Source organism: Pseudorca crassidens, chromosome 8 (assembly GCF_039906515.1).
Source record: "Pseudorca crassidens isolate mPseCra1 chromosome 8, mPseCra1.hap1, whole genome shotgun sequence".
Lineage (NCBI taxonomy): Eukaryota > Metazoa > Chordata > Mammalia > Artiodactyla > Delphinidae > Pseudorca > Pseudorca crassidens.
Window position 1 is genome coordinate 66571844 of NC_090303.1, and position 25175 is coordinate 66597018.

Here is a 25175-nt window from a genome sequence, read left to right on the forward strand (position 1 = left end):
TCTTTACTCAAATGTCACCGTGCCAACTAGAGAGATCTACTCTTGCCACTTTATTTAAAATCACAAACTCTCCATTTCCCTTATTCTGCTTTTTATTTCCTGTATCCTCTTTTGAAAAAAAAATTATTTTATTGATGTACAGTTGATTTACAATGTTGTGTTAATTTCTGCTGTTCATTAAAGTGATTCCATTGTATATATTCTTTTTCATATTCTTTTCCATTATGGTTTATTATGGGATATTGAATATAGTTCCCTGTGCTATACAATAGGACCTTGTTGTTCAGCCATTCTATATGCCATGGTTTGCACCTACTGAAAATATGGAACACTTCACGCATCCTTGCACAGGGGCCATTCTAATCTTCTCTGTATTATTCCAATTTTAGTATATGTGCTGCTGAAGCGAGCACTCCTGTATCCTCTTTTAACATGCTACAATCTTATTTACCATGTTTATCATCTATTTCTCCCCATTTAAATATAATCACTACAAGGTGATAATTGTATCTGTTCTCTTCACTGCTGAATTATCAACACACAGAACAGTACCTGGCAAGTGGCAGGCACTTGATAAGTGTTTGTCAAGTGCACTGAACACTGGCTTTAGCTACGAGAGCCGTGAGCAAAGCTTGCGGCCAATCTTTAGCAAGGATGCAGGTTTGCAGGATAGGCACTAGCCTTATTTCTGGCTCTATTTGCTTTTACTGTTTCTTTCTCATCTACTTCTACTGTACATTCTGAGATAAGATGAGGTATAAACAAATATATTCACAGTGTCAGTTTTACCATTCACATATTGATACTGTGACACTTGTTAAATTCTGGTTATCAGCTCGTAATAAGGGTGACCATTTCTCTGAGTGGATGTTATGTGCGGGGCATGTGCTAAGGGCTTTTCATGCACTATTTCATTGAGTCCTCCTAAAAATCCAACGATGTGGACACTTTTATCATCTTCACTTTTAGACGTAAGAAAAACATGTTTAGAATGGGTGACAGAACTTGACTAAAGGGCCACATTTGCAAATAATGGCCTTGGAATCTGGTCCTAGGTCTGTTAGCTCCTGGGTCTGGATTTTCCACATTTTGCTTCTCTGCTTCCCTGGTGTTTGTCCCTGCAGCTCCCCTTCCTCCAACATCATCGTAAATGACCTATTTTGGGACTATTCAAACTTTTTATATCCATGAACTCGGATTAATTGTGTGGATGGACTTATCCTTCCCATAAAGTCACACTAAGTAGAAAATAACAAATACCTCCTTCTGAAATAATTAGTCAAGAGCTAAGAAATAAGAGTTTCTTCAACCCATGGAATACACAGTCTCCCAAAATATTTGGTCACTTGCAGTTTGCATTTTCCTTCTCAGGAAATATAAACATTTTATAAAAACAAGACACACGCCCAAGGGATCTTCATGGCGCTGAGATTTGCCTCCGTGCTGCGTGCAGCAGCCAGGTGACGGGGAAAGGGCAGCCAGCGGGGCTCCGCGCCAGCAGGCAAGCCCCAGCCAAGCCACTGCCCCGTCTGCAAAATGAAAAGCTTGAACGGGATGACCTTAAAGATGCTCTTCAGTTCTAAAATTTGAATATCCTCACCCCCAAGCTTGTGTTAGATGTGTTTCCTGTGTGCTCTGGTGACAACCCCCCCACCTGTGCTTCCTCCCACCTGGCCCTGAGCACAGTCCCTGATAATCCCTCCAGACCCCAGCTTTGAAGTCTGGCACAGGGACAGCCAAGTGTCTGGTTCTCTGCCTGTCCCAGCACCTCAGGCTGGGCCTGGCAGGTAGGAGTCACTCAATACACATTTGTTAAATGAATGAGTGAAGACTATCGTACATGGTCTATGCCTTTTCTTTCTTGACTCGGGCTTATCCTATAAGCCACTGTGACAGCATTTGGACTTCACCTAACCCCACGGTGAGCTCCTGCCTAGCAGATCATTCTAACAGACAGAGCATCGCTGGAGAAGAAGCTGGAGGCTGGTACCCTCCTGCCTGTTTTAAGGTCTCTGGGATAATGACCAGGCTGGTTCATGGCCTCCCCCGTGAAATGCTGTAGCTCTGACAAGTCTTTGTGACTTTGCTGCAACTATATCCAGAGCTCCGGTGGACCGTGGTGCTTTTCAGTCCCGTGGCCGAGTGATGATGCCAAAGTTAGGTAAAACAGGAGATTTCCTTAATATTTCCATTGCTTCTCTCTAAATAATAAGCGTAAAGTAAGAGTTTCTTATAATAAAGGGAAAAGAGACTTCAGAATGTCACAGGCAGAGCCTTGGGAAGTAAAGTTATGAAGCCAAAGCAGGAGCAAAGTTTTCATACTTGACAAGCAGTTAACAGTCTTACTTGGAACAAAGTCACGGTCAAACATTAATTTAGAATCACTTGGCCTTAACTGAAGTGGTCCCTCAAGTCTCCCTTTAGGTTTTAAGAACTGTTGTCAAAAGCACAATAAAATCTCCTTGTGTTCACACATCTGCTGAAACAGACATTATTATATCCAACACGTTAGTACTGTAGGCCCTGGGATGGGGCATGGCGCCACTGTCCCTCCTTGCAAGACAGAAACTGCATCAGGTATCACCTCACATTGGTCAGAATGGCCATCATCAAAAAATCTACAAATAATAAGTGCTGGAAAGGGTGTGGAGAAAAGGGAACCCTCCTACACCGTTAGTGGGAATGTAAATTGGTGCAGCCACTACGGAGAACAGCATGGAGGTTCCCTAAAAAGTTAAAAAATAGAGCTACCATATAATCCTGCAATCCCACTCCTGGGCATATATCCGGAGAAAACCATAATTTGAAAAGATGCATGCACCCCAGTGTTCACTGCAGCACTGTTTACAACAGCCAGGACACGGCTAAATGCCATCAACAGAGGAGTGGATAAAGAAGATGTGGTATATACATACCATGGAATACTACTCAGCCGTAAACAAAATGAAATAATACCATTTGCAGCAACATGGATGGACCTAGAGGTTATCATGCTAAGTGAAGCTAGCCAAACAGAGAAAGACAAATATCTTATGAAATCACTTATACGTGGAATCTAAAAAAAAAGAATGATATAAATGAACTTATGTACAAAATAGAAATAAACCCACAGACATAGAAAACAAACTTGTGGTTACCAAGGGGGAAGGGGAGGGATAAATTAGGAGTTTGGGATTAACATATAAACACTGCTATGTATGAAACAGATAACCAGCAAGGACCTACTGTATAGCACAGGGCACTATTCTCAATATTCTGTAATAACCTATAAGGGAAAAGAATCTGAAAAATTATCTATCTACCTATCTGAAACTGAATCACTTTGCTGTACACGTGAAACTAACACAACATTGTAAATCAACTATACTTCAGTAAAAAGATTTAAAAAAAGAAAGAAACACTATCTCGGAGGAGTCATTTATTCGAAGTTCTTTCTGCTTGGTATATGGGGCTGTTAACTTCTAGTTGAAGACCAAAGCAAAACCCCAGCTCTGCCTCTCATGAGAGCTGCCTGCTGCCCAGTGTGGGTATAGTTTAATGCAGATGCGAGCCGAAGACCCTGAGGAAGCATTTCCCCTCCCCTGCTGCCTAACTTCATCCCCACTAAAGCCTGCAGTTCTGCTCTGCAGCTTCTAATGGCGCTTCTTAAGGCTTGAAAATAAACACAAAGTAGACACTATAGCTTGGCTATGGTTTTTTCTGTGTACTTTTTAAAACTTCATCTTAGTCTTGCACTTGGCAAAGGAGCTCTGGTAGGGTAGATGAAGAATTAGCTAAGGGATCAGTGGGCTGGAGTTCAAGTCCTGGTTCGTCCACTTGTCAACAAGGTCCTCCCTTCTCTAGACTATATCCTGGTCCTCGAATGGGAATAAGGGTGGCCTACCTCACACAGGTGTGAGGAAATGAAATAGCATGAGGAGGTGCTTTGCAAATTGCCAATCATTAAACACATCAAATATATGAAAGCAGGAAACAGAAAGGGGGAAGAAAGAAAAAGAATCACAGAGAAAGGTTTAAGATGAACTTCATGACACCTATGATGTAAGACGGCTTCATCGAAAGCTCAGAAGAAGCTGTGTCCAGCCTTCCGAGGGAACAATAAGAAGAAATGTCAAACACTTTCCTTACCCCCAAGCCTGTTTCCTATTCCCTTCTTTATAAATGATAAAGGTAACTGCGCTGACCTAGCTCTTAGAAAAGAACAAGGGAAGATAAAGAGGCCAATACTAAGAAAGATAAAGCAAACAAAATAGTCTAAAACAGTGTTCATGTTCAAGGTTCAGAACATCTAAAAGATGGAGATTCATGAAATTACACAACCGTTGCAAGTGCATCTGATACAAAGTCCTATAAAAAGGGGTCCCCCCCCAGGGGGCTTCCCTGGTGGCACAGTGGTTGAGAGTCCGCCTGCCGATGCAGGGGACACGGGTTCGTGCCCCGGTCCGGGAAGATCCCACATGCCACGGAGCAGCCGGGCCCGTGAGCCATGGCCACTAAGCCTGCGTGTCCGGAGCCTGTGCTCTGCAACGGGAGAGGCCACAGCAGTGAGAGGCCCGTGTACCACAAAAAAAAAAAAAAAGGGGTCCCCTGATTCTCTACCTTAGGCCTGTGGGTTGATAGTCACAATAGCCATATGAGACGTTCTGACTCAAAGCAGAGCCAACGGGGCAGGGAGAAAGTGGGTCTCTCTCTTCCTCTCAAGCTGGCTCTCCCTCCCTCCTACTCATGATACTTCAATGTTCATATTACTTTAATTATTGGAAGGTCTCAGTCTGGCTGGGGCAGAACATCTTGCCACTCAAGGGTACCTACATAGAATATAGCTTCATGGGCAAAACAAAGTTGTCCCAAGTATTACAGAAGGTTTCAAACTTTTCAGCTGCAAATTCTTGGTGGACTCGTCAGTAACTGGGTCACTTCTTGGTTTAGATCCTTCTGCCAGCACCTGTCCCCATCTCCTCCTAGCCCACCCCTGCCCAGCTTTTCTCAAGGAGTTGCTGAGACTTCAGGAACTGAGTAGAGCTCTTTTGTTGGCCTTCCATAAAGAGCTCACAATACAGCCCAGCGGCGTGATAAGCTTTCACTCTAGAAATGGTGCGTCAGAGCCTTTGAGAGGTAGGGGTCAGGGGTAACTTACAAAATCGGGCGAGACTGGAAGTCTTCCTGGTTCATCCTCTCAGACTGGCGGATTTTCAGGATCTCGGTGTAGCTCAGGTTCTGCAGTTTGCTCTTGAACTGGTCCAGGGAGCTAGGCTTGGTTGTAAGAGCTCTCATAACCTGCTCCTTCACCACCTGCATTACCTGTGAGATTAAAGGAAGACCATAATTTTCCTGGGGATTGAACTTACCCATTCAGAAAAGTCTTCCACAGATAACGGTTCCCTACCCACTGATCCCTTTAGTTTGCACTCTCAGCCCTAACTTCAAGAGTGCTTTTCCAAAGAGTCAGCTACCATGATGTGCAGCTTCTATCTTCTCCTGTACCACTGGAACCGCAAGGAAGGAGGTGGATTGACTAACTATGAAATGGGGGGCGGGGGGGACTGCGGGAGACTTGGGGTGGGAGGATATATGCATATTCATTTGCTTGATATATTATGTGACTGTAAACAATGCAAATTCAAGAGCGAAAGAAGTCCAAGCAACAGCTAGAAGTCTGCATAATCATTATTTTTTTCCAGGAGAAAATCGCTGAGACACAATTAACTGTGGAAGTTTAGTTGGCACCGGTTCAAGTGAATGTGAAATAATACCCACACCCACCCCCTCCTGGATTGCTTTCCCCATGTAGTTAAGGCCTGAGTGTTCATACAAACGATGTATTTGGAAATGTGCATGTGGTATTGCCTCTTTGAGCCAGGCACTAAAAAAAGAGGTTTACTGAATTAGAATAGATATAACCCATTGGAAACCTCAAGAAAGAAGAATATGGTAATTTTCTGCTTTAGAACAGGTCCAGCCCACAAGGAGGCAATTAACCATTGCCTCTATTAATGTGGATTTATCTTCATCAGAATATCTAGAGCAGGAAAAGACCAGAAAACACACAGAGGCATCCAAGAGACTGTAATCTTGCTGCTGCTTTTTTTAATCTTACATTACAGATGAGAACAACAATTGTTACCCTTGATAACGTACCTACTATGTGCCAGATACTAAGGCAAGTGCTTTATATATATTCCTCCTCTTAATCTACTCAAATCCACGAGGTAGATATTATCACCTTTTACATTTTCATATGAAGAAACTGAAGCTTTGAAACCTTAAGTTAACTAGTTCAAAATCATACAGCTGATTGGTAGGTGAGTGAGCTGAGATTGGAACTTAGGACTGTAAACACTGTATTATACTGCACCCCATACCACCATTTTTGGGTTGTTTGCAACTTACAAATAAGAAAAAATCACAAATGCACCTCAATTATGTGCTAGGTTCTGTGCCAGGCACTTTGCTGTTCATCACCTCATTTAATCCTCTTTCCGATACAGTAGCGTAGGTGTTTTTAAACACTATTTTAAAGATAAGAAAAATGGACTCAGTACTCTGTGGGAAAAGGATCTGAAAAAGAATAGGTATATGACTATGCATAACTATATCACTTTGCTGTATGCCTGAAACCAACACAACACTGTAAATCAACTATACTCCAATATAAGATACAATTTTTTTTAAAAAAGGTTAAGAAAATGGAGACTGAGAAGGACTGAGAACTTGTCCAAGGTCACAGATACCTAGTTGAATTCTAAGATACCCGTATGGTGTTCAGAGCATACACTGGGTGTTGAACAGCCCTGGGGTACCTCTCCTGTCACTATAAATGTGATCTCAGTATGCTCCTACGGCTTCTAATCAGTTGTTCATTCAACAATTCACGCATGGTGGATACTTCAGTAATTGTTCACTGACTAGTCCCACCAAAATGCCACTTTCATGAAATGTTATTGTAATAGAAGTAACAGTTTTACAGCACGGAAAAGACTGAGGTAATCCAGAACTTTCAAACCTGCCTGATGGCCAGGTGATGGGAAAAATCTCACTACCTTGGGACATATTAGACAGCTGAAATATCCTCCAAACATGGGACAGCTCCTTGCACTTGCTGAGCTCTGTTTAATGGTGCTGCCCCCTCTCTGACGGTGCAGGTTGCTTTCTCCAAGTGTATGTCTCTCCTATAGCTGTCCTATCGTGTGAGGACCTGTCCAGTGATCTGCTGGGGTCTAGAGACATCGGGAGGCTGAACAAGAAAGTCAGTCCTCCTTGGTAGCAAAACCCAATATGCCTTCAGAAAAACCTGAGCATCAGGGGAACCCAAAAGCCCATGAGTCCCCTCAGCTCAGGGATGCCCGATATCCTCACTCTTTAGTCATCTGCGTACACATTGCTTGCAGTGTCCTCGTGTAACCAGGAATCCCATGTCAACCGCATTTTCCTTTAGTCAACTGAACATGGCTGAACCAAGGGTAAGATAAGCCATTGGTGGCTGCGAGACAAACAGGTCTATCTATTTTCAAGTGATATCAACCCTCATTTTTCCTTATATGCTTCTGACCTTTAGGAATCCATGTCCACAGTAAGAAAACCCTCTACTAGGTAACCTATTTGCATTTTCATAGGGGCTATCTGGGAAGCAATACTTTATCACAAGAAATAAATCTAATGGCAGGAATCTCGGGAAACTGAAGACGAAACAGTGAAGGATAACAGATCTGTATCATCCACTTACGGATCTGTTTTATCCAGTAGGCACCACTATTCTCAGAGGACCTGCGTGCCATGCTTGCCCTGTGAAGAAGAGGTTGCTGGTGATAACAGTGATATAAAAGGCATGAAGGCAACTGTCTTCCAGACCACTGACTCATGGGAGTTTCTAGGGCCATGGCTGGGCTGCTCTCTTCAGTATAACTCAACTGGTTATTAGCTTACTATAAATCAGACTGTATTGATAGAAGCTATTAACAAAAATCTGCTCGAGAAGCATTATTTGTGACGTCAGTACAGCAAATGTTGCTGAGTGCTTACCATGTGTCTATGCTGGGTGGACAGTATAAGGGACATTAAGGCCCTTGCCTTAATGTGAACAAAGGGTCTAATAAGAGAGCCAGGATGGACAAAGATATGACAGCAGGAGTGTGGACGAGACAGAGCAGGTGGACTGATGAACACTGCTGGCAGGGGGGGAAGGTATTTCAGAGAAGAAGACATCACATGGATTTTGCAGAAAGAATGGCTGTTCAGTGGTATGGAAATAGGTAAATAATATGGAAATGACCACATCTTAGCCACTTGGAACCTGGGCTGTATCTGAATTGGAACCAGTTACATAAACATTGTTTCATGCCCCCAGCATAACGGCAGAGAGGAAAATTTCCAGTTGACCTTCCACCTGATCTGCTTCTTTAGTTACTCAGGCAAAATGCTAAATTTGGAATGCTTCACAGATTTTGAGATTGTTACCATCTCATATCATGCAGTATAAATGGGGCTAAATTTGGTCCAGGCTGAATTATAACACTTCGCAGTTTCATGTGAGGGGCACCACAGGAGCTGCCCCTTTCCTCATTTAGAGAAACTCTGAGTTGAGCCGAGGAGGTAACTGTCATCTCCTAATGTTATTTGACCTTCTGGTGGGAGGTAAGACACGTAAGAGAGACAAAGATATAGCCATTTGAATGCCAAAAATGAAGCAGCGATTTTAAAATAGAATCAGGTTAATGCTGAGAGAGTTTTAGGGCTATCTCCACTTCCCTTGTTTTATAGATAAGAAGACAGAAGCCCAGAGGGCCCGGTGATTCCCCTTCTTCATGTGTTTCTTAAGGGGTGTCAGAGATGACAGTCACCAGACTACATGTGACTAGACACAATGATCATGCTAGTAAGTGGGCATGTGACATGAACTGACCAATCAGCATCCTTCCCCAGACTTTCCTGACTTGACTTGAGGCATAGCTGAAGCATGTTCTTTTCCCCTCAAACTGAGACCTGTAAGACTGTCCCTTAATATTCGGGAAAGTGGAAGATAATGAGACCAATGCCAGTAGAATCAGATGGAAGAAAGTGTGTGTGTGTGTGTGTGTGTGTGTGTGTGTGTGAAAGAATGTGTTAATGGTGACGCCATATTCAACCACAAAGTCAGTTCGACCCTGACATTTGCTGGTTTGGTTACATAAGCCTTTTTCTTTTCTTAAAATGGTTTGAATGGGATTCTTGTCACTTTCAACCAAAGATCTCAACAAATACATGCAATGAAGTATGCAGGAGTACCAGCTTATGGGGCTGAGGTTGTCCAGATTGGAGAAAAAATAGGAGAAGGAAGCTGGATAGAAACAACAAAGCTGCTTTGATAAGAAATAACTTAAAAAATCATATTCATTTATATGCTCATGGTTGTACCTTTGCATGGAAATGATGATAATCCCCTATGTAAGTATGGGAAACTTTGTAGCTCCTACTTATATCTTATGCTTAAAATCCAGTTGGAGTTCCATTTCTCTAGCTTAAGACTTCGATCCCTGCTAGATGTAGGCATCCACAGGTGGAACAATCCTTTAAATCCCCAGCAATCATTTACACTTCAATTTGAAGAAAATACAGCCCATTTCCTAAGAGTAGGTTGATAGGGGAGACGAGGTCTAGAGGGCCCTGGCCCTAGGGAAAGGGATGCAAGTGGTAGGTATACAGCATAATACAGAAGCCAAAGACTGGTTTTACCTGCTTCACAGTTTTGCTTGGCACTGGCCATTGACCATTGTTCTATGGTCACTCCGTGTGCCAAGCACAGTGACCCCCACGGTAGATGTCATAGGGACATGTCAGATGTCGTAGGGACAAAATAGTCAGACAGGTCAATTAGTCTTCTATTCCTTTGCAAAGCAGCTTCTACCAGGATTAGAACTGATGGCGTAAACTCTCTGTTAATGCTCTATGCGTGCGATTTAAATCAAGACTCTCACAACCACCATCCTTAAACTCTGTCCTCTTTGGAAATTATCTGACCTTTAATCACTGTTTGAAAAACCCACAGATGGCGCTGCAGAGGTATCAGCAAATCAATGAACTTAAAACTTCTTCATTACAACCTGTGCTTTGCTTAATTACAACATGTGCTTTGCTACAGTGTGTTTTCAAAGAAAATATACTCTTAGAATCTGAATTTGGTATTGACATTACTTAATCAAGGCCCGAACCTTGCCTGCGGTCTGAGCCATGTGTTTCTGGAGTTTTCCCAGCACGTGTTTGCTGTAATAATGTCACACGTTAAATACAAAAGAAGTGGGGGGGGGGGAGCGGTCTCACAAGACACTTGTACTTCAAATGGAGAAAACCTTTTGGCTCCTCAGAGCAGATTAAAGGGTGTAAGTGCTGGGGATCCCTGAATAGAAGCGAGCATGCTGTTGGTCTAACTGTACGCCCTGGTTTCATCGTTTTTAACTGAAATGTGCTCCGGATCCTCTGAGCCCCCACATGCTTGTGGTCTCGTCACCTTTGACCCTGCCTTTAGAGCCACACCTTTATCCAGCATCGTTCATCCATTTATTCAACAACTGTTTTTGAGCACCTACAATGTACAAGGCCCTGTGAGCGAGCGCTTGTGCTGAATGAACTCCCGGTCTGGGAGAGTGAAAGACATGCACATACTTGCCTCCCCCAAGAGAGTAAGTGACGTCACAGTGGAGCAGGGGCAAGGTGTTTATCCCCCAAATACTTACGGAGCCCCTCTCGAGGGCCAGCGGGCTGAGGGTATGGCACGGGGACTTTGGCTGGGGCTTAAGGAGAAGCAAGATGTGGACACAAAGAGGTGCAGGGAAGGAGCCAGTCTTGGTGGGGGAAACAGCATGAACCTTGGCTCAGAAGGAGGAGACTACAGCTCTGGGTGGGGAAGAGTGGCTGGTGGTTTCGTTTAGTTGGATGAATGAGGTGGGGCTGCAAGGTAAGGCTGGGCAGATGGTGGATGGCTTTGCTGGTTAAGATGAAAACCGTGGATTGTTTCTTCTGTTACTAATGATAAATCATCAGAGGATTTGGGGAGGTATGATGGGATTCAATAATAGAAAGTAGGTTGGGACACATGCGAAGGAATCTTTATTCCTGGTCCAGCTGGGGAAAGGAGGGATGTCAGCAAAGTCTACATGGTTGAGACAAAATTGTTGCTGGGACTTGAAGGATGAACGGGAGTTATGAGGTGAAGGAAGAGGAAAGGGGAATCCAGGCAGAGGGACCGGCAAGAACAAAGGCAGAAGGTAGGCAGTGCATGACTCAGGTATTAAAGAAAATATGCTTTTGGAGCCCACGTTGGTAGTTTTCAGCAAACAGTTGGGTACTGGGTTCAGGATAGTTTCACAGCCTTTAGAGCTCAGCGCACACAATTTTGAAGCCAGGCTGCAGACTTCCTCAAGACACTCAATCCCTCCCAGACTCATTTGCATCATCTCTAAACTGGGAGAACAAATCATTTGGGATTCATCAGGTTATTGTTACTGAGATGAAGCCTAACACCCTTTAAGGTACATTGTAGATATTTAGCAAACGTGAGTTCCCCTTCTCAAGCCTTAGTTTGCTCATGTAAAGTGGAAGCACTGACACAGTAGCACGCATACTACTGTGCATGCTACTATGTAAGCACAGTACAGAGTTCACAGGGCTGTTGGAAAATCTATTCAAGGTATTACATGCAAAGTACCCGATACATTAAATGGAACATACTAGAATCACAACAAATGTGAGTTCTCTTACCTTCTGATAATGAAATTATGTCAGAGGTTTCTCCTATAAAAATATTCCCAGACCACATCTGTACCACCTGGGAAATTGCTAGAAATTCAACTTCTCGGCCCACCCCAGACCCACTGAATGAGAAACTCTAGGAGTGGGCCTAGGAGTCAGTGTTTCAACAGCTGCTCCGGGTGATTCGGATACACCCTCAAGTGTGAGAACCTCTGATCTCAGCAGACCTCCAGCACCACTTCTGAGCCTTCAGTACGGCCTCTGTAGCAATTCTTGTCATATCACTGTAAAGCAGTTAAGTTAGTGATTGGTGTACCTTTCACCCCATCTAGATTGTAAATCCCTGGAGAGGAGGCACCGTTTCTTATTTGTATTGTGGCCCACGGGACTTAGCCAGTATCTTCCAGACTGTAATGATGCATATGTTCAATATCAAAGATTCTCAGGCTCCTACCCTTCATCTGCAGATTTAAACAAATGCATCCTTAACAGAACTGTAAGACTGTTAACAGGGTTTTCAAAGAATACTTCTATACAGCCTAAACAATAACATCTGTGGCTCTGAGATGGTGTTGTAGGGTTCCAGAGGGCATTCTGGGCTTCCTTCCAGAGCTGAGCTGGAAGGGGCTGATCTGAAGCTGAGCAGAGGGTTTCTGAAGAAGCCACAGCAGTACACCACTAAAGGAGGGTCAGAGCTTACAAAAAAGTGCAATTTCCCCAATCCATGGTGCCCATTAAATGGATTTATCTTCATAATGGAGAGAAAAGGCTGTCTTGGAGAAGACAGATGCCAACACAGTCCAGCTTTAAAATGACTCATGGGGGACAGTTCTCATCGCTGGGCTTTAGGACTGGATCAGTTTTATTCCCAAGAATGTTCAGCACAGGCTCCGGATGCGCAGGCTCAGCGGCCACGGCTCACGGGCCCAGCCGTTCCGCGGCATGTGGGATCTTCCCGGACCGGGGCACGAACCCGTGTCCCCTGCATCGGCAGGCGGACTCTCAACCACTGCGCCACCAGGGAAGCCCAAGAGTTGGTTTTTTAAACAGTGTTCTCAACTCTCCCCCTGAATGGTTTCAGGGACTGGAAGATGCTTTGGCCCACCTTTGCACCCTCCTGCCATACCTCCCACTGGGGTTTGACCAGTGCAGTCCCCTGCTGACGGGTCTGGCTCTCCGGGGCCCCTTGGGGTCGGCTTAATGTAACTGAACAGAAATTGTTCTGAAATCACAGAGGGTCAGCTCAGCTGGTGTGCAACCTCCAGCCCATCCTCTATCTCATCATATGTCCTCAATTATACCAGATGAATTTGAAATAGTTTGTTCATTAATAAAGGCAAAAAAGTGCCTCTGCACTTCACAGAGGATGTGATCTAATCCTGGCATGCAGTAATCATAAGAATCAGCAAGCTATTTAACTTCTCCTTGTCTCTGTTGCTCCAGTGGGTCTTAACAGCCCTCTGAGGTCTGAGCTCCTGTGGGCACCCCTCTGAGGGGTTGATGATGACCTAATTCTGGGCCAAAGGCCAGCGCCGTGTGTGACGCGGACAGTGAGGTCACCGTGACTGTTCCTCCCTAAGATGGTATTTCCGAACCCAGCAAATACTAGGCTTGTTATGCATCACGTTAAAAGCCAAGATTTGTACCCAAGAGCTGAGAATAAGAACAGTTCGCTGTAGACTGGGACTGTCCATTGGTTTCACTTCTCCCAAGTTAGAGTCTGGAATGCAAACTGCTTATAGCCAAGGCCTGTTCTCGGGACGCTTCGTATCTGTACTGTGCCCGTAATGCAACTCTGGGTTACATTATGTCTTTGGTGCGTGATGAAAAACTAGGTAGCAATGATCAAACTAATGGAACTACCTGGGCTTAGGAACCTGAATGTTCATGAAAGTTGGGAACTTTGCTCTGAGGATTATAGTTTTCAGGAGTGGTGTGATGTTCACTCACCTCTTGAATATCTGTCCCTTCCTCTACTTCACGTCATTCTCACTGACTCGTCCCTGGACCCCTGCCCCATTACCTGTCCAGGTTTACCCAACAACCTCTGACTTCAACTTTACCCCTTCCAGCCCCTCCTCACAGAGGCCAGATTATTTCCCAAATGCAAATCTGATCACATCGTTTGCTTGGTTCAGCACTGCCTGCAGGTGAAGACCAGCTCCTCTAGTGTGACCACACGGGCCCTCGTGGTTACCTTCCACTCCCACCCCCCCAACCGATGCCTCCTACTTGGAACCACCCTTCAGACCCCATGACCTATAGCCGCACTGAGGTCCTCTCAGTGCCTCGAGCGTCACCCCGTGCCTTCATTTGTGCTCTCCGTTCCACCTGTGACTAATGCCCTCCTTTCTAACACTTGCTCATTCTTCAGTTCTAGAAATCCATTTCTGACCTGCAGCCCTCCCCCTAAAGGCAACGTAGGACCACATATTCTCCCATCATAGGACTGTTCCATAATGTCATGGGCTGTGTCCTTGGTTACTCTTGCATATCCAGAGTCTGCATGATCCGATCACATAGTAATTGACAAAATGTCTGTTTAATTCATGACTGATGGACTCGACAAATGATTAAAAGAAAGAAATAGCCTCAAAACCAGTAATTCCCAACGCTCAGTCTACAACAAAATGTAAAACGTACCTCTGCCTGGCCTCACCCCCAGAGATTCTGATTCATCTGGTCTGGAATGGGTTCCAGACACTGGTCATGCTCTACAAAGCCACCCAGCGGGTACTAATGTGCAGCTGGGGTTGAGGGCTACTGGTCTAAATGAGGAGGCATAAGAAGGTAGGAAGGAGCTATGATGGTTGCCATTCCTAGGAAAAGAGAAAGGGACATGCGACCTTCCCTCAGAAATGTCAATGTAACTTACAGATGAGAAGCCCAGGCCTCAGCTTGTTACTGCCCTCAGTTCCCCCAAGGGGTGGCCTTCGGGTACCAGCTACAGCGGGGACAAGATGAGTGCTCTCACCTGGGAAGTCACAGAGATGGTCAGGAGAGAGTGTTTGCTCTGAGCATGCTTGGGTAGGGCTCTTAGAAGCCACCTCCACTCGGTGGGCTGCTTCTCACCGAGGCAGCCACAGCCACTGTGGTGACAGCATCTGCCTACCTGGCTCAGGTGCCTCTTAAGGGCTTTTTTTAGCAAGGGCAGCCACCGTCTCCCCAGTAAACCCACAATCTGCTGGGCAGCAATCAGCATCAGTGTTTCCGGATACAGGGCAGTAGCCCGAGTGCCGACCCTGAGCGGGCAAGCCTGTGGTTAGCAGCGTCCAGACGGGCCTGGGGAACCTGACGGAGGATTGTTATTAGAGAGAGTATAGAAAATGACTTTTAAGACTCACCCGGAGAGCAAAACAGATGGCACCGGAGCAGTTAGAAAGGGAGCTAGCTGCTTGGTACTGCTGTTTGCTTGCTGAGAACGTCCCCTGGTTTCAGCTACAAATAAAGTAGGAATCAGATGGCGGGGGTAGTGATGCTTAGGCAGCTCCAAGCATCCTGAGAATCTGATCATTATCCAAACTGAGAGCTCCGAGGGCTTTGCCATTAGCCCCCAAATAACTCATCATACAACACCTGACCTGCGATTCCCCACAGATGCTATCTGGGTGATTTCACATTCCAAAGTCTAAGACACTAAGAGCTGCCCTCCTCCTCACAAGAAGGCATTTTAATTTAAGGTTTCAGGCATGTTTATAGCCAGTAAAAGAACCAAACCTTTCAACCAGCAATTAGTCTTAAAATCAATTAGTGCTGGGTTTGTTGAGGAACAAAGGATATGGAAGAAACATCCTTCTCACTTTCTTCAGCAACCACAGGAAGCCAGCTCAAAAGAGGAAACAGAAAAGGTGAGGTTTGGGATCACTGCCTTCCCTCTGTATCCTGCCCTTGAGGGGAGAGAGATCAAGAGGCAAACAGTCCTGTGACCAAGCTTCCTTTCCCCACTGAAATGGGGAGTCAAATTCATACAGCAATCAGGCTAGATTTGCAGGTTAGCTAACTAAGGCTCTGTTGGACAGCAGGAAGCTATTTTCACCAGTGTCTGAGGATGCTGGCCTCAGGCAAGCAAAGTCCACACCAATCATATTAGTGGGTGGCATTTAATCCACAGCTTTGAATAAACAACATGTCAAGTTAGTCAGTCAAAATATGGGACCATGAATGGTGAGAAGGGCAGAAACCAATGGGGCTGGTTTTCTGGCAGAGAAGGTTGAACTACTCTCTTCCAATAGGTTTGGGGGGAAATGGCTACAAATTTTTCATAATTCTGCTACTGTTGGTTTTCTAACGCTCATTTACCAAACTTAGTCATACTTTGTCAAGCTCAAGTGTTGAAAGCAAAGACTTAGGCAAATCTTCTGAAAGTTACAAAGAATGACCTTCCCAACGGGCCAGTCTCCCAAACTAGAGTTGCTACCGAGGTGCTGTGCTCTACGGTACCCTGGCTGACCATGGTGGGGGGTAGGGGCTGGACTGCCTCTCCTAGGAGCTCCCCAAAAGCAGGGGAGGAATTTTATTGAAGAAGTAACTGAGCCTGCAAGGAGTTTTCTTTTTTAAGTTCCACAATGATGATGCCCAAATACACGGTACTACATGATAAGCAATTTCCTAGGTCTGTTCATGGGTAAATGGCATCCACAGATACCCCTTTAAACATTATGGGCTGTTTACCAACAAATCTGAGATCCATTCACTGCCCTTCTTCACTCATTCATGGGTAAGGTGTGAAGAAAAGCAGTGAACGGTGACCGTCTGCTCAGGTGTTGAGCTTCCCCCATGTGTCTCAACCTCTGTGGACAGTGGGATTTTACCCAATTCACCTCTGTGTGTCCAGCACCCAGTATGAGTTTCAAAAATATTCACAGAGTGAATGAATGAGCTAAACGGAAAATGGACAGAAAAAATACCAGATAAATCAGCCCCAAACTATTCTAAAATTAATCACCCTTAGGAAATAAATGCACTGTCTACTGTCTCACATGGAGGTAAATCCTAAAGGAAAGTGTTGGTGGACGCTCCTCAGCACACACACCGGGCAAGGGGGATGGCCACGCAGTGGGACTTAAATGAAGCAGAGCCCACTGGTCTAAACTCTGACATACAGGGAAGGAATGTTCTTGCCACACTTGTCCAAATACTTTTCCCTTTCGGTATGCGTCAAATTAAGAGTGCGATATTTTGTTCCCACCCAGTAGTCTTACTTCATAAAAAAAGTAATTATAAACTTTAAAATTATGAAATATTTCAAACAGAAAATAATATAGCAGATAATCATCCACCATGGCAATTTTATTTACGTCAACATTTTGCCGTATTTGTTTTAGATGTCTTTTTTAAAGATACAAAATGCCACAGGTGTCATCCTTTCCTCATTCTACTCTTGCCTGAGATATATTCTTTCTGTAGATATTTTTATAATTCTACATATGCCTTATCCATAAATAACGTGTAGTATTTTCTTGTGTTTTTACAGTTTTAAAATGGTATATCGAATGTTTGTTTCTGTAGTTTACAGTGTGATATTATAAGTGGACCGTTCTTTGTTGAGAAATTTAGAACACTATGGTATGCTTTTTAATTTCCAACTAGATTCAGCTGAATCATCAACAAACACCTTAAGAGTAAATATGTTTTATTTTCTAAATTTTCTCTAATAAGTTGTCAATTCTGGGTATTGCATTAGAAGCTTTGGAAGTACAGCTGACCGTCGAACAACATGGATTTGAACCCTGCGGATCCACTTATTCGTGGATTCTTTTCAATAGTAAATACTGCAGCACTACATGATTCGGAGTTGGTTGAATCCTTAGATGTGGAACCACGGATACGAAGGAACTGCCCAAACTATATGTCATATGTGGATTTTTGACTGTGCAGAGGCTTGGCGTCCTAACCCCCATGTAGTTCAAGGGTCAGCTGTATACGTTCAGTCCTGTATTAGCTCAGCTAACGTTTGTCAGGCATCTAATACATGCTAATCACTGGCTGAAGTGCTGGCAACACAAAAACCAGATCCAATGCTCACTCTTGCAGAAATCAAAGGCAGTTAGTGGGAAGTAGGTGTGTCAACAAATAATAACAGTGGCCCTCAATAAGTGCTATGATGGGTATGAGTTACCAATATAATTTGGGGGCAGGGAAAGCAAAGTGATGATTTAGCACACTACTGGTTTTTGCGCATACAAACATATTTCTATTCTTGCCCGATCGCTTCGAGGACTGCACTTCTCAGAGTGTACTGAAATTATGTATTCACTACCGGTTTCCCGTAGGACCCTGAGTCCCTTGAAGGAAGAGACTATACCTCATTTTTCTTTTTATCACTAGTGGATTTTAAAATTTCTCATACCTGGGAAATTTCCCCCTCAGTCTAGTAAACCGAAGGTCAATTTGACTGTATTTCTGAGTTACATGTTTAAAAAAGATGATTTCTGGCCCGTCTTTGTGAAGACTAGGGTCAAATCTGTGCGATGGTTTTAAGCAGAGGGAAAGAGGGCGTTTATAACAGTAGCAATGATAGATTAACTCTGGTTAACACACTACTGTACCAACATCCTGCTGTATTTCTCCCAGATGGTTGTAAACTGTGACATCTCATAAATCCCCAGGCCTTTTCTTTTCCATGGCTGGTTATTACACAGTCCCAGGGCAGAAGAGCACTTCCGAAACTAAAGTAATTGTGAGCCATCTTTAAAGGAGAACCTGTCAACCACCATGGCCACAAAGCTCAGACAATTAAAACAGCCCCAAATGCCCTGATTCTGCAAAATCCTTAGTCATTTGGTGGTTTGGAGCTAATGCACCCAAGGCAGATCTGAAATGGTTCTTGTGTTTTTTCCACTCAATACCTCTTCCTTTCTGCTCATTCACTATATCTCTCTCAGCTGGATGAAGGCAGCTATTGCCACAGTTTCCAGAAATCCACTGGGTCTGCCATGCTTTCACCTGAATGTGATTCCCCCCCCTTACTGATGGGTCCTTTGGAGGAAACAGCATAGATGGCAATTATATAGCATATATACCATCATTCTTCTCTCCCATGACAATGGCAGACATGACTAATCTATCATGGCACTTTTATTTCCTGCTGAACCAGGACTCTGTCTGCAGGCAGTCCCTACCAATCAATTGAATTTGGTATTCACAAGAGCACCCACCCATCATCTCTGAAGCAACTGATGTTGGTCAGCAATAGTTAAACTTATCTAACACATCTGACTGTTCAGTAACTTTGGATTAGACTTTCTTAAAAGTCCCAATGACCCCGACCAAATTTTTTCAGGGCCTGAAATTATGTTCAGTTTTATGTCCTTGTGAAAGTTGTTCAACTCAATAGCTAAACAGTATTTCTATCTCACTTACCATCTTGGCAATTGAAGCCAATACTAACACCTTTGGAAATGGTGTACTGTCCAGGGAAAGGACTTAGTCATGGGCCTAAGAACAGTGCCAAACACTCAGGAGGGCCTGACACATTTGTTGAATGGATAAAATAGTGGGAAGACATGGGTCTCCTTGTTCAAACTGTAGGCCTTCTGATGTTGAACATAATCGCCTTTTCCCTTCTTTTCAAATTTCAATTAGCATGAACATCTGACAGGTGAAAGCTAGAGTCCAAGAATTTTCTGGGGATTAGGAGGGAGGAAGATGAGATCTGTTTTGCCCAGTGGTGTCTGCTGATGGGATAAGCAGAATCACTGTCTCCTAAAGGAATGCTTGAGGACCTGCAGGAGCTAAAGATTTTAGGACCAAAAGGGGACAAGTGTCACTGAAGATGGTAGAGAAGATGATAGTCCTTTGGAACCAAACTTGAAACCTGGTGACTTCAATTAATTGGTAGCCATCCATTTTTCTGTGCAGGTTGGAAACCATGGGCTGGTATGCACAGGTGCGCAAGGATTGATGAGATGCTGAAAGAGCCATGACACAGAAAATGTTAAAAAGTATTTATCGGTCCAAACTTCTTTTTCTGAGATCTCATAATGTCAAAGTGACTTCTCCTTCTGTTTTATCTGCTTTGAGTATAAAAAATGAAAAGTCCTTGCCTTCAAGGCATTAAGTATTGCCCAATAACTTTTCCCAAACCAATAACTATATTGTCTAAAAGTGGAGGTGAGGCTTCTAGGACATCTCAGGAAGGATCATGGAAGTTACAGAAAAATTCAGCCCTAGCAATAAATAAATGAATGGATGACTAAGTGAAAAAAAGAGACGAACAAATAAATGGGAGTGAGTTGGAATTGAAGAGTAGATGCGTCTCTCCACAATACTATCTGCTGTGCCCCTCCTTCTGCATAAGGTACTGTACTAGCCAGTGGGAAATGGGGATGAGGTAGGCAGAGAGATACAGGACTCAGCACATACAAGAAATTATATATAACTTCAGAATTCTACAACTTTTGATTGGGTAGAACTATGGAGGTCAGGTTGCAGCATATGCCAAGGTAGAATTAAGTGACTTACTCAAAATCACACACTAGACAGTGGTACAGTAGCGACTTGAGCCCAAAGCTCCCGACTCCTACCTGGCAGGGGAGACCACTTCCAGCTGGGGTGGTTTGGAAGCATTGTATGAACGAGGCAGGTTCTGGGTGGGGTCCTGCAGGATGGGTATGATTTAGATCTAAAAAGAGAAGTGAGGGGGATGGGCTTTCGAAGCCAATAGACAGGCAGTCGCTCAAGATCACTTTGGCTTTAGTGAAAGGAAAACAGCAAGCCCTGGAGTCAGGCAGAACTGGGTTTGATTCTTGGCTCTCTCACTTTTACCACCTATGTGTCCTGGAGCAAATTTCTGAACCTCCCTAAGCCTCAGATCCCCAGTAAACTGGAGATTACAGTGTAGACCTTGCAGTGTGGTGTAAGGATTAAAGGAATGTTTGTTGAGCGGCTTCTATGAGACTAGACATACATGATGATTATTGTTTATTCTTATTCCCTTAGGGAGAGGGGTAGGAAGTAAGCTGTGAGGGACAGGTCAGGATCGAACTATGGATGCCTGTAGCTGCCGAGTAGAAGAATCTGAACTGTATCTTGCAGGAAGTGATGAAAAATTAAGATCTTTGAGCAGAGGAACAAAGTCATAAAGTCAAACACTAATGACTAAACCAGGATACCTAGTGCCTACCTGGCTTTGCATTTTTCTTCTTATCCTGCCTCCTGTGTAACTTTGGGCCCATCCTCTCATCTCTGTATTTTCTCCCACAAAGTGGATTTGGGCATCCTTGTAACTTTTGAGTTGAGCATTTTGGATGGGCTAGTGAAAAAATGCCCTCTAAGAAGGGGTTTATTTATCTTTTGGAAATAAATATTCCTAAAGTCTCGGGCCAGGAGTTGCCAATGGAACTTCAGAGATGCTTTCTGTCAGTAATAGGGAGAGAAGGTTGTTCTGGAAAGGATAAAATAAGGTGTTGTGCCCGTTTCAGGAATACCACTAAAAGGCCAGCACTCTAATTAGCACTGAGACATTTTCTCTATAACTTCAAGATCAATGTAACTCTTCCTTATTGTCCCACCTAAAGGACAGAAAGAGGCAAAGAGGAGAAATCTTGAGTAAAGAAATGGATGTCAAACCAACATGGTACAACAGGTGAATAAAATGAGAAGGAAAAATAAGGTACAAAGGCAAGAAAAACACTACCCTTAAAACTTTGTGTGTGTGTGTGTGTGTGTGTGTGTAAAGTTCATTTGGTAAAGAAAATGTAAAGCTATAGATGCTTGTTCTTTGGCATAAGATCTTCAAAAGGAACATCTCAAGATACTCACTGATACAAGTGCCTTTTGTCTGAAGGTGTGGCTGGGAAGCAGGTAGGCTCCATAAGCAAGTTTATAAATGGTGAGACCCAAAGCACAGAAAAATAATGCAGTTGTACAAGTATTATACATCAGTAATATGCCTTACACTGAATCCGGGGTGCCTACCAAGAAACCACACCCCAAGCCTTTTTTTTTTTTTTTTTTTACCGCAGAACCTGCCTCTTCCTTAGTTAAGACAACCAAAAGTCATATGGATGTTTCTAAATGACTCCCCCTCTCTCAAGAGCCACCTCCTGTGCTCCCATCGGCCAAGTTCCAGCTATTTGTCTTTGGCTAACTGGGTTTCTAAGATGGCTCTGAGAATGGCTCACTCTGGGCACATCATTAATCAGTGCCAAACTAAACAGGCTCTAGCCCCAGCTGACAGTACAGCGGTTGGCTCATCACCCCAACACATAATGAACAAACATGAGTGATGACTACTGGGTAAACACCACGCGAGTCACCTCAATGAGTCTTGCTTTAGACGTTACACCTAGGAAGGCTGTCTGACAGATATTGATATCCCAATTGTTTCAGACATATAGTAATTTTCCAATGAGGTGAAGCTTGTTGGCTTTTATTTAAAGTGTTAAATTGTAAGAAGGTTAAAATTTGGGTCGTTTATCAAATATATCCAGCTACTTGTGTGACACTGGATAAATGGATCTGAGCTGTAATAATTCCCATCCAGTAAAGGAAACTTAAGAGTGGCTTTGTCAGTAGTTTTGTTTAAAAGGACGTTAGAAGGCCTTGAATTATAAGAAAAGGTGCCTGCCACATCTACGTCTTATTAAGAAATGTTCACACTTTAGAAAAGAGATGGCATGCCCATGGAAAGTCATCCCGTAAAGGTAGCAAATTTAATTATCTCTAATGTTAATGCTACCTGGGACTGAGGAAATCACAGGAGAAAGATAGGAGCCAGTCGCTGAGCCACATCCAAAGGGATTTATTTTTGAAATTGCCATAATATTAATGATAGTTAAAGCTGGTAAGGGACAAGCCCTAAGTATGTTCTAGGGTCTGTACTGACCCATAAGGGGCAGGGCAAAATACATAAATGAAGTTGAGAGAAAACTGGAACACTGAGCAGTAACTAAATGAGTATATTCTGTCTCACTTTATTATTTTGATATATTTCCTAAGGTCCTTTTAGCAATATAGAGTGGAAATATCATGAGTTTTACAAACAAGGAGATCTTCGATAATTTGCTTGTCATCTCTGAGTCTTAATTTGTAAATTAAGGTAGAAAAGCCTAATTAAGCCTAAACACAGATAGGAGCATTCAGTTAGAAAGTGTAAATGGAAGTATCTAAAACAATCCCTGACACATAGTATGTACTCAATAAATGCTAGTTTCCCCTTTGCTCTTCTTCATACTTACGGCACGTATCACTTCTACCTTCCATTAAAGCTTATTTTGTACATCTTTGTTAAGCCGTCAAAGTTTCTCAAATTCAAGATTTGTCCAAGTATATATCCCCACAGCACCGTGAAGCCCAGTCAGGAGGGGTGCGACAAATGCTCACAGAAAAATGACTGAAAAGACTCAACCCATCAGATACGGGGTAACGTAGCATGCATATTATGAGCTCCTGGGTTCGATACCTCTATTAATGCAATGATCACACTGTATGTAACTTATAAATCTACATTTGCCTCTTTCGTTAGACTGGAAAACCTTAAGGGAGACCTAGTCCATAAGAAGCACTCAATAAATATTAGGTGACAGAATCCTTTAATGCACCGTTGTATCTGTTTGGGGGACTCTGTTGATCCGAAGGACTATTTAGTGCATTAGAGGAGAGGAATGCCAACATTCCTCAGCATGAGAACAAAATGTGTGAAAAAGTTTATTGCACATGAACATGCATGGAGCTTGTAGAAAAAGAGCTAAAATACGGAGATGAAAGCTGTGGGATGTTTACGTTCTTGTGAAACCAAAAGTGAGTTGAGCGGAAGATGAAGCGAGGTTGTCCTCACAACGGGATCCTCACCTTATGATGATAATGAATTGGGACAAGAAAGACCACATTTGCGTCAATAAGTAGTAAGAGTCTGAACAACTCGTGTCCTATTAGCTCCGCCTTGGGGGAAAGTCTGGGGAGGAGTTTATGACACAGGCAAAGAATGGGGTCATGAGAAAAGATCTAAGTAGTACACAGAAGAGTTAAAATGAGCCTGTGTGCTCCAGTTTCTAGGTATTGTAATTGCTTTCTGATCTCCCACTGACTTGTGTTGATAATAAACCATGTGGTTGCAACTGGACTCCTCCGGTCATAGAGCAATAGTAGAAGATCCTTCACAGTCAATCAATATGTGACTTGGCTGCTCTGAGATTTAGATGGAGTCTTAAAGCTCCAAGTCCCATTGAAAGCAAGTAGCATTAACTTGGAGCTCTTCAAACTACCTGACATTTTATGTCATGTTTTATGAACGTGTGCATGTGTGTTTTTCCACCCCCAGGGAATCCGTTGCTGTCATCGGATTTATAAAGTTGGTCATGATGAAGCCCAAAAGAATCACTGATTTAAAGAGAGTAGCATGAGAAAAAAAAAATGGAAACCAGAGCAAAAGCTGTATGTCTAGCTTTGAGATACAAACTGATTTCTTTGTCTGTAAAACACTGTCTTAGAAGTGTCCCATAAACACCTCTCACACATTTCTAAAACTCAACTTATTATCTTCCTCTTAAAACTGTCCTGCCTGGAGCCTGCCCTATACGGATTTATGGAGTCCTCCTTCAGACCAAAAATAATGAAGTCATCTTAGACACCTTTCTCTTCCTTAACCTCCAGGTCCAGTCCTCAAGTTGTGACTCCACCTTCTCCATGTTTCTCAGCTCTGCCCTTTTCCTTTCACTCCTACTTTCTATGCCTGTTGAGGCTCCACATCCCTCATCTGGACTACTTCAGAAGCTTCCTAACTTATCTCCCTCACTCCATGCTCAACTCCTCCTATCCCATCTCTACAGTGTTATGAACTGGGTCAGAAAAGATGTCCTCCATCACAGGGCCTCTGCCTATATCTGCCTATAACTTGCCTATTTCTCAAGTTCAGACACTGCCTTTTAGAAACACTGAGTTACTGGGTGATTTCCTTGTTCTTCTATGCTGATGTCTCTTTTTGAAATCCTCCCTCTTTAACAGGCTAACTGCTCATCCTTCACGCAAGCAGGCTTGTCACCCGTCACATCCCGGATCTCACTGTACCCCTCTACTCCCCACCGTATTGTTATATTCTGGGGCAAGGACACTTCCTATTAACTGTGTTAGGCTCAACACCTAGAATATTGCCTAGCCCCCTGAGAATCCACGGTGTGCTCGTTTTCTTCTGGCTGGGGGATCCTGAAAGCATGACGGCTGCTCTGAAGGCTTGGCCAACAGAACCAGCTGTAGGAAACCATCACGAAGGGAAAACAGTTCACAAATAAAGGCTCTACTTCTGACGTGGAGAATATCAAACCCTGCTTAATTCCATGAGTCCTGCCCCTCTGATACGGTCCTGAGTGTCAGCCAGCTGAAGGACAATTCAGTCTTACCTCAATTTTTTATATGCACCAGCTTCTCCCAAAGTATAATATTATATTATTTCTTCATCAACACAGCATTGTTTGTGGCAAAAGAAGCTAATGACTTGCACGTGCTAGGTCTAGGTG

At 43.5% G+C, this 25175-nt stretch overlaps 1 protein-coding gene and 1 pseudogene across 8 annotated transcripts in view; both read right to left on the reverse strand.

Moving 5' to 3' along the window:
* ELMO1 (engulfment and cell motility 1) overlaps positions 1–25175 on the reverse strand; it is a 547361-nt gene that overhangs the window by 38853 nt on the left and 483333 nt on the right. For all 8 annotated transcript variants that reach the window (XM_067746730.1, XM_067746728.1, XM_067746734.1 and 5 more), the window contains one exon: positions 5138–5301. In XM_067746730.1, the coding sequence (XP_067602831.1) occupies positions 5138–5301 (164 nt within the window). The remainder of the gene's footprint in view (positions 1–5137; positions 5302–25175) is intronic.
* On the reverse strand, positions 318–413 carry LOC137229621 (U6 spliceosomal RNA; annotated as a pseudogene).